The following is a 16,212-nucleotide window of genomic DNA, read 5'->3' as shown; positions in this document are numbered from 1 at the left end:
AGGTGTTACATGGGAATATTGGGAAACCCCCATCACAACTCGCGCGGCCACATTCTGCACCAGCTGAAGGCTCCGAGTGGTCCTCAAGGCAGCCCCATGTAGAGAGCGTTGCAGTAGTCTAAACGGGAAGTCATGAGTGCATGAGTGAGTGTGCATAGGGTATCTCGGTCCAGATAGGGTCGCAACTGGCGCACCAGGCGAACCTTGGCAAAAGCCCCCCTGGTCACGGCTCCTATATGATGTTCAAAGTTGAGCCGGGAGTCAAGGAGGACGCCCAAGTTGCGAGCCCTATCAACGGGGGGGTAACACCTCACCCCTCATCGTTAAAGGTGGAATGGTCTGGTTAACCCGAGATGCCGATTTGCACAGCCACTCAGTCTTGGCAGGATTGAGACGAAGCCTGTTTCTCCCCATCCAGACCTGGACCGCCTCCAGGCAACGGGACATCACGGCGAGGGCATCGCTAGGTTGGTTCGGGGTGGAAAGAAAAAGTTGGGTATTATCAGCGTACTGATGATACCCCACCCCGAAACCACGAATGATCTCACCCAGCGGCTTCATATAGATGTTGAACAGGAGGGGTGAGAGAACCGACCCCTGAGGAACTCCACAAACAAGAGGCCTCGGGGTAGATCTCTGCCCTCCCGTCAACACCGACTGCGAGCGGCCCAGGAGATAGGAGAACCACCGTAAAACGGTGCCTCCCACTCTCAACCCCCTGAGACGCCGCAGTAGGATACCATGGTCGATGGTATCAAAAGCTGCTGAGAGATCTAATAGGACCAGGACAGAGGAACAACCCCTGTCCCGAGCCCGCCAGAGATCATTCACCAGCACGACCAATGCCCTCTCCGTGCTGTATCTGGGCCTGAAACCCGATTGGTACCGGTCCAGATAATCAGTTTCCTCCAGGAACAGAGGAAGCTGATGCGCCACCACACTCTCAACAACCTTCACCAGAAAGCGAAGGTTGGAGACCGGACGAAAGTTATTTAATACAGCTGGGTCCAGGGCAGGCTTCTTGAGGAGGGGTCTCACCACCACCTCCTTCAAGGCGGTGGGGAAGACACCCTCCTTCAAAGAAGCAGTTATTACTGCCTGGAACCAGCCTCGTGTCTCGTGACTTGTGGACTTCAACTCTCAGAATTCCCAAGCCAGAAGTGGGAGTTGAAGTCCACAAATCATAAAGGGGCCATCATTCTCGCCTGTTTTAGAACTAGGGCCACATTTTCATAGTATGCTTGGACCAGTGCTATTTTCCATTTTACTTAGAACATTTTAGACACATATTGTACTAGAACTTTCATTGTTCATTGTGTATTCCTTTGTTGAGAATTCCTTCCACCATTGAAATAAATTAAGAAGCAGGTGGCTTTTGCTATATCTTAGGCATAAGAAAGCGATTAATATTTAGACCTTTTATAGGGTGATTAATTCAGATCCTGCTTTTAGAACACTAGTTATGTAATCTCTGTCAGAATGAGCCAACATACTGGAATATTTGGAAATATTAAAGTTGTTTTGGCATATTGACCTAAATGGTCATTACTGTCATCATTTTATACGCGATACAGTTACATTGTCAGATTCTGAAAGAAATTATTCTGTTAGTTAAAAAAAGCACTTTGACTGAAGATTATTTTTTTCTGCCAGTATTCTCCTTTAGATTGAATTTGCAGAGGCTTGTTTTCTTTCTACAGGTATGTCAAGTAAGTGCCCAGCAGCCAGTTCAGACGGAGTTGCTCATGCGATACCATCAGCTCCAGTCTAGACTAGCCACCCTCAAAATAGAGAATGAAGAGGTGAGAGCTGTAATTGTTTTTAACTGTAAGTAAATAAGCACAATTCACTCAAATTATGCTAATGCTTCTGTTTGAAGTAATTTTGAAAGTCATTTGGATAGTTAATACCTTCTTGATAAAGATACAGTTTTCAGTCCAGAATCTGTGACTACTGTAATATGTATCATAAGGTGCTTTCTTTCAAAAGTGTCAAGAAGTACAAAATGCAACAGCTAATCTGTTAATGAGTGCAAGGCACAACTGTCAAATTATTCCTAAATAGCTGCATAAATGGTCATTTGTTTATTTAGGACCTAACTGCCTTAGGAACCTTTTTTATCATACTTTTCATTCATATATTTTAATATTAGTTTGACAAAATTAGAAAGGTGGAGAATTGTGTTTTAATATCTTGTGCAAGGGGCAGAGATTTCAGATTCCAGCTTCTTTTGAGCAAGCATTTGCTGGTGTATTAGGCTAATAAAGGACTTTTAAGGTAAACAATGCCTCAGAGTCACTTGAAAAGCCCATATGTCGGAAACTTGACATCAAGCTATAGTTGGAAGGGATATTGGAGGTCTTCCATTCCAAACCTCTGCTCAAGCAGGAAACCCTATGTCATTTCAGACAAATGGTTGTCCAGTCTGTTCTTAAAAACCTCCAGTGTTAGAGCACTCACAACTTCTGGAGGCAGGTTGTTCCACTGATTAATTGTTCTAACTGTCAGGAAATTTCTTCTTAGTTCTAGGTCCCTTCTCACCTTGATTAGTTTCTATCTATTCCTTCTTGTTCTGACTTCAGGTGCTTTGGAGAATAGATTGACTCCCTTTTCTTTGTGGCAGCTCCTTAGATATTGGAACACTGCTATCATGTCACTCCTAGTCCTTCTTTTCATTAAACTAGATGTACCCAGTTCCTGCGACGTTTCTTCATGTGTTTTAGCCTTCACTCTCCTAATCATCTTTGTTCTTCTTCTTTGCACTCTATGTTTTGCTAAACTACATTTTCTTTTCTACTTTTAAAAAGAATTGCTATCTCCCTTTGGTGTTTCCAAAGCCTTAGCCTCTCTTCTGATAATCTTGTATAGTTAAGGTGATGTGTCTTCACAATAGATGTGACATCAGCATTTTACAATAGGGAATATGAATGTGGCAAGGCAAAGGACGACCAGGTCTACACTTACTTGGATTAAAGAATTTTAACTAAAATCCCAAGAGGCAAAGCTGTGTCTTACTTATCAGACTCAAAGAGTAATATTTAAACCATTGAATTTTCTATTTAACTCATATTTGTAAAATCATCTTCATACACTCTTGATCTAGGAAGATGGGAACATGGATTCTGTGCTATATTGCCAATGTAATAGTGTTCTGTGACCGAGCACTGCAAAACTTAGTTTGCCATTAGAGTTGTGTCCATTTCCATTATTGTGATTCTAGTAATACTCATCTGCTATGGTTTTACAGACATTCTGGTAATCATTTTGATACACATGTTGCTTATTATTAATTGTTTGAACTAAAAATAATTGTGGATCACTCTGAGGCTGTGGTTACTCAAGAAATTTCTGCTTGTGACTTCAGAGGCTTTACAAATTTAATTAGTCACATGTATTAAGACTTTGGAAAACATTTAGAAACATTCTGCAAATCTATTGATCAAAGACAAGGAACATTTGTGAGCATAAAGTCACCAGTAAGAAATAGATGTATTGAGGTATTTTTCAAGAGAATTAATGAAGATTGTATTCCAAAACAAATATAGTAAAGGTAAAGTTTCCCCCGCACATGCGTGCTAGTCGTTTCCGACTCTAGGGGCCGGTGCTCATCTCCGTTTCAAAGCTGAAGAGCCAGCGTTTGTCCGAAGAGGTCTCCGTGGTCATGTGGCCAGCATGACTAGACACCAAAAGTGCACGGAACGCTGTTACCTTCCCACCGTAGTGGTTCCTATTTTTCTACTTGCATTTTTACGTGCTTTCGAACTGCTAGGTTGGCAGAAGCTGGGACGAGTAACAGGCGCTCACTCTGTTACGCAGCACTCGGGATTTGACCCACCAAACTGCCGACCTTCTGATCGACATGCTCAGCGTCCTAACCCACTGAGCCACCACGTAAAAGAGTCTAAAAGAAGAAGACTGAGTGATTAAATAGAATTTATTTGATCCTAAAAAAGAAGCAGATGAGAAATTTAAAGAACAAAAGGCAATGCAGAAAGCAGTTCCTGGATATGAAACTTTCCATTTGATGTAATGCTAACATTAATGAAAGGGTTGTTTATGACTGGCCTAGTGTTATAAATCTAGTGGTATACAATTATATGCAAAAGATCAGGCAGTCCTGATTAAATTTTATGTTTCAATGACTCTGTAAGTGTAGAGAATCTGACACAACCTCTGCATGGTACAAAGTTAAACACTGCATCTTTCCAGTGCACTTTTAAATCCTTACGATTGAAAGAATTTCTTAAAGAGTTATGTTTGATTTTTCTTCCTGGTTGTGTAATGCTATGACTTTTTCTAATGGCATTCAGAGATATTACTTTTTCTCATAAACCTTAAGATATAGTAATATACTTACCTCTGAGTCATGCATAGATATTTTTCATTTGCAAGCGAGAACCTTCTGTTAAACTAAGAGCCTAATTCTGGAAAGCATTTTTTTTTTAAAAATGTCAGTGTAACAAAAGTTATAGATTTAGAGTGCCGAAATGTATCTTTCACTCTGCTTTTCTGTACACCAATTTTCCGCAGGTGCGAAAAACGTTGGATGCCACAATGCAGACACTGCAAGACATGCTGACAGTGGAAGATTTTGATGTTTCAGACGCTTTTCAGCACAGTCGCTCAACTGAGTCCATCAAATCAGCTGCTTCAGAGACTTACATGAGTAAAATAAACATTGCCAAGAGACGAGCCAACCAACAAGAAACTGAAATGTTCTACTTTACTGTGAGGATCATCTTCTGTCTATTTGGAGCCCAGTACTTTTAAAACACATTAGTGAAATATTCATCCCACAAAATTATAGCTGCATATTAAGAACGGAATGCCCATATTATTTTTTTTTTTTAATTTTCACATCAACCTACCCTTCTCTTCTCAAGTATGCACGGATATTCTTTTAATGTGCAATAGTTCTAAGAATTGTATGTGCCTTGTTTGAAGGAGGATTTTTATCATTAGTCCTCATGAGTTTAAAGTAAAGATGCAATATATATGGCCGTCCTAAAACATGTAGATTTTTTTTAACATTTACAGTAAAATTCCCCTCAGGGTTGATTCCCAGTGAGTTAACAGGGACACATCCATGTTATTTCCTTCACAGTATAGAAGTGGCTTGCTACTGTAATCTCCTGGGACCTTTAATTCCAAATGAGGGACTATTTATATATTCCACCACATGCCAGAAAGTACCTTCCATTGTACAAGTCAGCTGAGAAGAATTTTGTAAATTCTGCTGGCCACGTACTACTGGATTTGCCCTAGTTAGAACTGGAATTTCTGAGATTCATGTCTTTTTAGAATCCTTTCACAATAATCATTGATTTTCACTGGTGGAAATCTTTTTAAACTAAATAAGAACTGTGTAAGCATTGGGTCTTATTACTCTGGTTATGAAGGCAGGAGATACCAAAAAATTATGGCAGCTAAGGAGAATACAGAACTTTTCCCTTATTCATATAGCACAATGTGACAAGTCAGGTTGAAACTTGTTAAGATCCTCCTGCATCAATATTCCTCAAGTAACCTCATTCTTCTGCAGACATTCTTGCTGTAAGTCAACTTTCTGCCAGAGAGAAGCCCATGCTGTTTTGTTGATCTTCTTGTGCTTTATCACAAGGCCTTGACTTAGATGAAGATAATGAGTGTACAGTACAACTCCATGCAGTAGTGATTTAATGTATAGTCATGCAGATTGTACAACTATCTGCAGGAAGTTGCTGTTATTTGAGTAATATGGAGAGGGGCATTTTAATTGCAATAACATCCAAGCAGGGTTGATTTCAATCCTTATATTAGTTGTATCTGATATACAGTATAATTTAGAAATTTAGCAATTGTTGGTATTTTAAATATTAAACTGCAGTGGTTTCACCTCAAAATCTTGGCCACATATTGCAGCGAAGTGCTTAGAAATGAGAGCAGTTAAATCTATCTGCCCAGCTATTGCCTTAATTGGAACATGAGATTGAATCCATGGAATTCTTTTCACTAATATACAGTATATGGCCATAACAAATTTCACTTTCTTAATTTAAAGGGCTTACTGAAATTTGTATTTTGTAATGTTAGTGCTGTGAGCATTATTAAGTTTCCTTATTTCTGTTCCTTCAACTAATACACATTTTCTCCCCTCTCACACCCCCATGCTTTCCCTCTCTTTCTAGCATCTGTAGGAGTTACATGGGTGAATACAAAGGTTTCTGACCTTAAACAGGAGTGTTACTGTTACCTACGTTTTACTGAGAGGGAGTCCTAGAAAATAAGGTTTAAAAAATCCTGTGTGCAACCAAAATCTGATTCCTTAAGTCTTACAAATGTGTCTTTTTTCTTATTTAGAATTCTGAGAACATTAAGAGGAAAATGAACACACACACTCACACACAAAGAGAAAGAGAGAGAGAGTTCTCACTTAACCACTCATTCAGTGACCTCTCAGACTTGTGATAGTGCTGAATGAGTGGTATTTACAACTAGCGGCATGATCATGTGATGTCATGGTTTACAAGCATGTTGCTTAATGATGGCAACTCTGATCCCAATTGCTGTTTTTAACTGTAGATTACTTTTAGCTCAAAGTATGTCTTATCAGAATTCTTTGTCCATATTACTTAGAGTTAAATGGATTTGTTTCTTCTGTTCTTCAGAAATTTAAAGAGTATTTGAATGGCAGTAACCTTATTACTAAGCTGCAAGCTAAGCATGACTTACTGAAGCAGACTCTAGGAGAAGGTAAGTTACAGTTACAACAGTGCATTTCTCGCCACTACTGTACAAGATTTCAAGCTAGATTATAGATTTCTTAATGTCATCTGCTTTGGTTCTTTCTCTTGTACCTGCTGTTGTAACCAGAAGTATTATTATTTATTTATTTTATTAATTTAATTTGTATACCGCCCTTCTCCCGAAGGACTCAGGGCGGTGAACAGGGCAATACATAATAAAAACAAGATACAAAAATTAAAAATTATTAAAAGTAATTAAACAACGATGCCCGTAATAAGTTAGTACAGATTAAAAGTTAAGTTAATTTATAACACCCAACCCCATCCCATCAGGTCAGGCCGGCTTGTTCAAAAAGGTGGGTTTTAAGATCGTGCCGGAAGGAGCGGAGATCAGGCGCCATCTATAGCTCGACCGGAAGATGGTTCCATAAATCCGGTGCGCCCACAGAGAAGGCCCTCCCCCTGGGGACCACCAGTCGGCATTCTTTGACCGGTGGCACCCTGAGGAGGCCCTCTCTGTGGGAGCGTACTGGGCGGAGGGAAGTTGACGCCGGCTGCAGGTGCTCTCCAAGGTATTCCGGACCCATGCCATGTAGGGCTTTGTAGGTCATTACTAACACCTTGAACCTCACCCGGAAGACAACTGGAAGCCAATGCAGCTCGTGGAGCAAAGGTGTGACATGGGAGTGTTGGGAAACTCCCAGCACAACTCTCGTGGCTGCATTCTGCACCAGTTGGAGCCTCCGGGTGGTCTTCAAGGGTAGCCCCATGTAGAGAGTGTTGCAGTAGTCAAGACGAGAGGTCACGAGAGCATGAGTGACCGTACGCAAGGCATCCCGGTCTAGATAGGGCCGCAACTGGCGCACCAGGTGGACCTGGGTGAAGGCCCCCCTAGTCACAGCTACTATATGGTCTTCTAGGGAAAGCTGTGAGTCTAGGAGGACTCCCAAGTTGCGAGCCCTATCTACAGGAGGTAATAACTCACCCCCCATAGAGAGGGGTGGGAAATCCTGAATGTCCCGAGATGCCGGTACGCACAGCCACTCAGTCTTGTCAGGGTTGAGTCGAAGCCTGTTCCTCCCCATCCAGACCCGGACCGCCTCCAGGCAACGGGACATCACGTCAAGGGCATCACTGGGGTGGTTTGGGGTCGAAATAAAAAGCTGGGTATCATCATTATCTGGTTGTTGTTAATACCTTGCTTTCCTTCTTTGTTCCTCATGCTCCACTTTGCCAATATTCTCTAGCCTTTTCCAATTCCAGGGATACTGTGGTACATGTGGTACTAAAGCAATTCCAGTTGTCCCATGATGCCACTTGCCTGGATTCCTGCCAGGGTGGGTATCCCAGAGTGATTGTCTGGATTTTGGGAAGGGCAGGATGAAAATAAGACCATCCAAGCACACAATTGGGGGATAGCAATGGGAATTGAAAGAAGGGAGGGGACAGTATGGAACTCTGTCCTGTCTCCTCCACAACACAAAAGTAGCTTGTGTCTGCTTTGTTTGTACCTCAAGGCTGTTTCGGTAGTTAAATATGCAGCCTAGGATTGGGGCGATACTAATCCAGAATGGAGTAACATACAAATCTTATTAACAATATAAATGCGTGCCTATAGGTGTCCAGCAAATATGTTTTGTGCTGATACTAGTACTTTGACATATTTAAAGTACAGGCTTCATTCATCAATTTATTTATTTTATTACATTTATATACCGCCCTTTCCCTAAGGACTCAGGGCGGTTTACAGGGTGATTAAAAAACCAAAATACAAAAGTTAAAAACAAATTAAAAAAAATATATGTGTCCCTGCCTAAATAAAACCCCAGTTAAAATAAGATTAATCCTCAGCCTGGGCCAGAGAGCTCGAAGAGCCAGGTCTTCAGGCCCCGGCGGAATGAATGGAGGTTGGGGGCAGTCCTCAGCTCCACTGGCAGCTGGTTCCAAAGGGCAGGCGCCCCCACTGAGAAGGCCCTATCCCTGGGTGTTACCCACCGGCAATCTCTTACCAGTGGCACCCTGAGAAGACCTTCCCTGTGGGAGCGCACTGGACGAAGGGAACTTGATGCCGGCAGCAGGTGTTCCCTCAGATATCCCGGACCCAAGCCATTTAGGGCTTTATAGGTCATCACCAGCACCTTGAATCTCACCCGGAGGGCAACCGGAAGCCAATGCAGCTCGCGGAGTAGAGGTGTTACATGGGAGTATCAGGAAATGAATGTTGAAACTGGTTGTTACCTAGTTTAGATAACTGAGTATTATCAAATTGGACTGTAACCTTTTAGAATAGGGGTCCCCAACCCCCAGGCTGCGGCCCTCTACCGGACCATGGCCCATTTCGAACAGGGCCATTCAAGCCCACCGCTTGCGCAAGTGGAGCTGTGCGTGGTCGTGCTCGCACCTGCTGCTCACATGGAACCACTTCCTCTTCACTCCCCGCAAGGCTGCCAAACTGGAAAGGTTGGGGAACCACTGTTATAGAAGGTAAAACAGGTGATCCCTCCCCCCCCAGTATATCCATGAGTTGCTTTTGATTGACCGTCTCCAGCGGTCCAACCCTTCCTCCAGAAGAAAGAGACACTGTGATTTATGCTTTTGGCTGGCAGGGTGATAAAAGTTACTTTTTTTTGTCTGATGGAAAAACCCAAGCCTTACTAATATATTTTCTTAAAACGTATTCGCTATGTTCTTAACAATTAGTCATTTTATCTGGAACTAGGAAGTTTGTCAGATACAAAACCTGACCTTAAAATGTGTGTCAATGTTTTTGGAAGGATATTTCAAAGTTTTGAAAGTAATAGTTTGAAGGAGATTTTAAAGTTTTGAAAATAACAGGCAACAGCTGCACCAGGAGGAATAATATATTGATGCATGGGGAGAGTAGTCTAAGGCAGTAGTTATTGTTCAGAGTCAAGCAGTAAAAAGGAAGGACAGTAAAAATGGAAGGTACTAAGAATAGAATGTTGAGCTGTTTCAGTCTTTTAATAGCGTTATATGTACATTGGCACTGAAAATGGGGTATTATTTGCAACTGGGTTACTTCTGTCACTCTGCTTGAAAGCTGTCAAGGAGAATTGAAAAATTAACGCAGAGGCCCTTTCATCACTGAAGATTTGTGCTTAAGGGGAACCGACTATGAAACTACAGCGGCCTTCTTGATCTCTGCATATATTCCAGAAAACCTAATTTGCTTCACTCTAGTTTCACTTTTCCCCCCACAGGAGTTAGCCTTTGAGGGAATGTTTGCTTATAGGAGAAACTGTAACACGTATATTTGTCCAGAGAAATCAATGTTTCATCATTGGAAGAGGGGATTCGTAGCTTTGGTTTTCTGCATAAAAATAATGATTAATTAGACTGAATGTTATATGGCATGTGTGTTTGTGAGCAATCCCTTCAAGTGTTTCCCCATTTCTTTTCCTTCATTCTTTAATTCCTTATTGTTCTAACCTACCTTCCCCCAAACAGGGAAGCTGCTTCTTTATAAGCTTGCCTAAATTATAAACAATTATAGAATAACAGGGTTGGAAGGGACCTTTAAACAAATAATGGCCGATTCATATTAAGCTTTATTAAATACCAGACATTTAGTAGTGTTAACAGAATAACAGAGTTGGAAGAGACCTTGGAGGTCTTCTAGTCCAACCCCCTGCTCAGGCAGGAAACCCGATACCATTTCAGACAAATGGTTGTCCAGTCTCCTCTTAAAAACTTCCAGTATTGGAGCATTCACAGCTTCTGGAGGCCGGTTGTTCCACTGATTGGGACTGGAATTTTGGTTGCTAAGCAATGTGGACATTAAGCGAGTTATCAGGTGACCAAGTCCATTTTGTTACATTAATGAATCATGCAATCATAAAGTGAATCCAGATTCCCCCATTGACTTTGCTTGTCTGAAATCAACTGGGAAGGATGCAAATCATGATCTTGTTATCTTAAGATGCTGCAAGTGTCATAAATATGAACTGGTTGCCTAGCTCTCAAATTGTGATTACATGACTGTGTGGGTGGTATGTGGTACTAACTTCGAGGGAGGGTCATAAGTTGTGCTTTATGGGCACATTGTAACTTTGAACCTTTGTTAAATAAACAATCATAACTTGAGAACTATCTATGTACTTCAATTACAATACCAATTTAATAATATTTTAATTATATTAATATTCCAGGTATAATCATATATTGTGTAGCCTGATTATAAACTCCAAGTTTGTTTATAATAACAGGAACAGAAAAGTTAATAGAGAGATAGGTGCAAAACAAGATCTACAGTATTTGGGATAGAAATTTCTGATTGATTTCAGCCAGAATGGAATCTGTGCCAGACCTATGTTTAGAGTACCGATGTATTTACTGCAACTATACATGCATGCATAATATCCATGTATACCAAGCGGGTCCATAATCACTGATAAACTGTATCCAGCTATTCGTTAAATGTTCCCTATAAAACTATGGAGAGGTTTTGAAGGAATCTTGCTGAGAATAAGCCTGTGGTCAACATTTTAGTAAAGATTTGGAAGGGAAGATGGACGAGTATTTATTAAATTGCAGTTGACACAGGATGCTAACCTCTTAGAAAACAGAAAGAAATTCAGAACGTTGCTGATAGATTAAAACATAGAGAAAAGAGAATACAAAATGAAATTTAGTAGGGATTCACAACAATTCTTCATCTAGAACCATATTAAATTTATATTAAATATAAAGGTATAAGGAGGAAGATGGTTTGCTTGGCAGTAACATACCTCAAAAGGAACACAAAAGTTACGGTATAGTGACTCTCTAGTTGAATTTAAATTAGGTATGGAATGTAGCTTTAATGTTAATGTAGAACTGATTTAGAACAATTGCTTCAAGATCAGGGGCATTCACTCTGTTCATTGGTTGGAAATACATTCAGTTCCCTGTCTGGTTCTGATCATTATGCTTTAAGAAGGATTCATGTAAATTAGTTCACGCAACCAAAACAACAGTGATCTGAAAATTCAGTCTGGCAGGAGCAGCTTACAGAAGATATAATAGTAAAGGTAAAGGTTCCCCCGCACACGCGTGCTAGTCATTTCCGACTCTAGGGGCCGGTGCTCATCTCTGTTTCAAAGCCGAAGAGCCAGCGCTTGTCCGAGGACGTCTCCGTGGTCATGTGGCCGGCATGACTAGACACCAAAGGCGCACAGAACACGGTTACCTTCCCACCGTAGTGGTCCCTATTTTTCTACTTGCATTTTTACGTCCTTTCGAACTGCTAGGTTGGCAGAAGCTGGGACGAGTAACAGGTGCTCACACTGCTACGCGGCATTCGGGATTCAACCCGCCAAACTGCCGACCTTCTGATTGATAAGCTCAGCGTCTTAACCCACTGAGCCACCGCATCCCTTGAAGATATTATTATTATTATTATTATTAATTGAATTTTTATACCGCCCTTCTCCCGAAGGACTCAGGGCGGTGAACAGGGCATATAAATAGAAGTACAAAAGTTAAAAAGGATTAAATTGTTGCCCAAATTAAAACAATCAAAATATAAAAAACATTAAAACCCTAACATTTCCCCCATCAGGCCAGGCCAGCTTGTTCGAATAAATGGGTCTTTAACCCGCGCTGGAAGGAGCGAAGATCCGGTGCCATCTGGAGCTCAACCGGCAGTTGATTCCATAAAGCCGGGGCGCCCACAGAGAAGGCCCTCCCCCTGGGGGCCACCAGCCGGCATTCTCTGACCGGAGGCACCCTGAGGAGGCCCTCTCTAAATACAACCTTGAGTTGCAACCATTTGCGACTATCTGAAGTTACAAGAGCCCTGAGAAAGTGACTTTTGAAAGGTTTTCACACTTATGACCATTGTAGCATCCCCATGGTTCCATGATCAAAATTCATAACTTATATCAGTTGCAGTGTGTTCCAGGGTCAAGTGATCACCTTCCCAGCTGGCTTCTGACAAGCAGAGCCAATGGGGAAAGCCAGATTCCCTTAACAACTGTGGCAAAAAGGTCATCAAATGGGGTGCAACTCAGTTAACAACTGTCTTGCTTGAAAATTTTGGGCTCGTTTGTAGTCATAAGTTGACTACCTGTACTGGAAGCAGCATCATGACTTGTTCTCCAATATAACATCCCAGAATGTAGGGCCTAAGAATAGTTAGGTCCTGATGATACAGGTCCTGATGAACAAATGGTCACTATTTTAACCCATCCCTGTAATAACTTTTCCAAGTGATATATTTGATCCCATTTGTCCACATTATCTGTTGTCTTCCCCCTTTTCTATGTTTTTTCAATCTTGTAAAGCATAACGATTTTTCTGAATACATTACTTCTCTTGCACTACCTTTCCTAAATATGTGCATTTCTAATTGCTGAGCATCATTGCTTTAACCATTATGATCTTTGTTGTTACAAAACAAAGGTCATTGAAATGGCCTTACCCATCACGATCCAGGTTTGTCATTGTCTTTCTGTATAGAATTAATTCTGTATAGAATGAATTACCTATTTCTCTATAGAATTAATTATCTTTTTACTTCTCAAGCACACAGTCTTTATCTATTCTTCAACCACATAAAGCAAAACTACTATTTTTTATCATCTTTTTAAATACACTGTGTGTGCTGGTTGATGTTTCCTTTGGTCTGATCACATGAAGGCAGGTTCCAGATAGGAAGAAACTTCTAATGGGAAAAGCAGATTGCCTGGGGGACCACTTTCCTATAAAGTAGTAAAGTCTCACTTCTACTGAAACAAAGGCTGGCCAGCCACTGACTATGAATGTTTTATTGTGCATTCCTGAATTCAGCAAGAGGTTGTGCTCTCTTGCCTAAATAGCCTCTGGACATTGTTTTTAAACCTCAAAGAATGAGTATTAATTATTGTACAAAGTTAATCTAGCCTCATATTAAAGATAAGGAGTCTACTTATAATCATTTTTAGTTTTTGAGTTGTCCTTATGTTATTCTTTTGTCAAAAGCACTTGGCTTCCATTCATGCCTTCTTCAATATTAGGCAATAATTAGATTGTCAGGCACAAATAACCAGGAGCATTCACTGAGTTCGAAGCACAGAATAATTTATTATTGATAGATATACACTAGAATCTAGTCAACTAACGATCAAAGTTAAATTAGCACTAGATAAAAATCAATGGAATTCATAGGGGGCTGGATTTGGGTCTCTTGTGGCAATACAATTACTTCAAACTGATGACTCATTTAACTCTGCCTTCCACTTCAGCCTACTCTTCTCCTACACCACGGTGTAGGACACCTCAGTCATGTCACATGATGTATCATGATGTCTTTTGCCTTTGCAGAACACCACATCAATTGTTAGGAGGGGGACTTACAAGGGCTCTTAAATTTCTTAAACTGTTTGGAGCATTTATTGATGATAATGATGGTAGCACTCTTCCTTCTGAAAGATATTACAATAGTATATAAGAAGAATAAAAATAGTTGAATAGAGCATTAGCAATTAAAACGAGGCAATGAAAATACAAGAATTAAAATACCATTGATTTTTTTTAAAAAAAAAGAACTTCAAAAATCTGATCTAGGTATAGTGTTTATCCTGCAAATTGCTGATTGAAAGATATCTTTTCAGTTGCCTTTAAGTCAAGATTCTCTGGGCTCCGGCAGTTTTGTTTTTGTTTTGTTTTCATACTTGGCAACTTTAAAATTTGTGGCTTTCCTCTGCTGGTTGGGGAATTCTGGGAGTTGAAGTCCACACACCTTAAAATTGCCAAGTTTCAGGAACACTGGGCTATAGAGTTATACTGATTTCCCTACCCCAGGGGTCGGCAACCTCGGCTCTTTTATGACTCGTGGACTTCAACTCCCAGAATTCCTGAGCCAGCTATGCTGGCTCAGGAATTCTGGGAGTTGAAGTCCACGAGTCATAAAAGAGCCGAGGTTGCCGACCCCTGCCCTACCCCAACAAAGTACTCTTAACATATATAAATAAATAGCAAGGCTGCAATTAACATACTATTTCTTTTCTCCCTTCCTCAGGTGAAAGAGCTGAATGTGGAACAACTAGGTAAGTGGAACTCTTTGTTTTTCTCTTTTATTCCGGCGATTGGTTGGTACTCCTTCTATATGAAGGATTGAACTATTTAAAATTCATCTGCTTCAAATTTATAAAAAAATCTTCCAAGCATGAGCTGTAGGGGGGGAAAATGGCAGCTCTCTCCCTGCATGAGTGGCTTACCTCTGGCTGCATTACTCAAATAGATTAATTAGAAGGATAACAAAAAGCCTCTTGCTGCAGTGGCAATTTCCAGCTGACTCACTCTGAAATCACATAAGGCTCTGTCAGCAGAGAGTACTGCAGAAGCTTCTTGGATGTATGAAGAGTTTGTTCAGCTACTTGCAATAGTGACCAGCATCTTTAGCCAAACTGGAGGTCTTTCCTTTGCTAGTTAATATATGCTCAGGGACAAATTACTAAAGCTGCCTAAAAGTCACGGCGAGTGAGCTGAGAGACCATGTAAATACATTTAATATATGAATTTTAAAAACAAATCCCCAGATATGGGATTAATTTCCAGATCATGATATATTTATTTATTTATTTATTTATTTAATTGGATTTATATGCCGCCCTTTCCCGAAGGACTCAGGGCGGTTTACAGGGTATTTAAAACAAGAAATACAAAAGTTAAAAAGAATTAAAAATAATTACAGCAGTCCCTGAAAAACAAAAAAAACCCAACCCAATTAAATTAAAATTAAAAATTCTCAGCCTGGGCCAGAGAGCTCGAAGAGCCAGGTCTTCAGGTCCCGGCGGAATGAACGGAGGTCGGGGGCAGTCCTAAGCTCCACGGGCAGCTGGTTCCAGAGGGCAGGCGCACCCACTGAGAAGGCCCTACCCCTGGGTGTTACCCACTGGCAATCTTTTACCGGCGGCACCCTGAGAAGACCCTCCCTGTGGGAGCGCACTGGACGAAGGGAACTTGATGCTGGCAGCAGGTGTTCCCTCAGATATCCCGGACCCAAGCCATTTAGGGCTTTATAGGTCATCACCAGCACGGTTTCTGAATCATTCTTTTCTCTATAATAAAGAGGGTGAAAAATAGGCATTAGGAATGAGAATAAATTTTGAATTCCCATAAGAAAGGAGAGCGTGGGGGGGGGGAGGAATTTAGGGAAAAATGCACTATTGACAAAGGACATTGACAAAAGTGAGCTGCTCTCAGAAATTGGAAGGAGAGCAACATATGATTCAGTTAAGTAGTGAAAGGTAATTTAGAAGCAGTTGGCTGTAGTGATAAAAAAGGAGTTATGGAAAAACTGAATGGGTTTCATAGAAGGTAAGGTACCCATAGCTGATTTACGCATTCATGGCTGCCTAGTAATAGCCAATTAAATTAGGGATTGAGTAGCTCACATTCTCATGCAAATAGACCAATAACATGCAAATAGACCAATAACGGGGAATCATTAGCTCAAATGATCATTTATATTTTCAGCTAAAGGAAAGATTTCCAAATTTCTTTG

At 40.9% G+C, this 16,212-nt stretch overlaps 1 protein-coding gene across 1 annotated transcript in view; it reads left to right on the top strand.

The window, feature by feature from the left end:
* Positions 1-16,212, top strand: part of SRGAP3 (SLIT-ROBO Rho GTPase activating protein 3) — a 205,769-nt gene that overhangs the window by 152,184 nt on the left and 37,373 nt on the right. The window contains exons 8-11 of the mRNA XM_083357001.1: positions 1,701-1,802; positions 4,531-4,728; positions 6,648-6,732; positions 14,725-14,752. Coding sequence (XP_083213127.1) covers positions 1,701-1,802; positions 4,531-4,728; positions 6,648-6,732; positions 14,725-14,752 — 413 coding nt within the window. The remainder of the gene's footprint in view (positions 1-1,700; positions 1,803-4,530; positions 4,729-6,647; positions 6,733-14,724; positions 14,753-16,212) is intronic.

The sequence above is a fragment of the Vipera ursinii genome (assembly GCF_947247035.1).
Source record: "Vipera ursinii genome assembly, chromosome: 2".
Classification (NCBI taxonomy): Eukaryota; Metazoa; Chordata; class Lepidosauria; order Squamata; family Viperidae; genus Vipera; species Vipera ursinii.
Note: the sequence above shows the minus strand (reverse complement) of the source record. Positions and strands in the feature narration are given on the sequence as shown.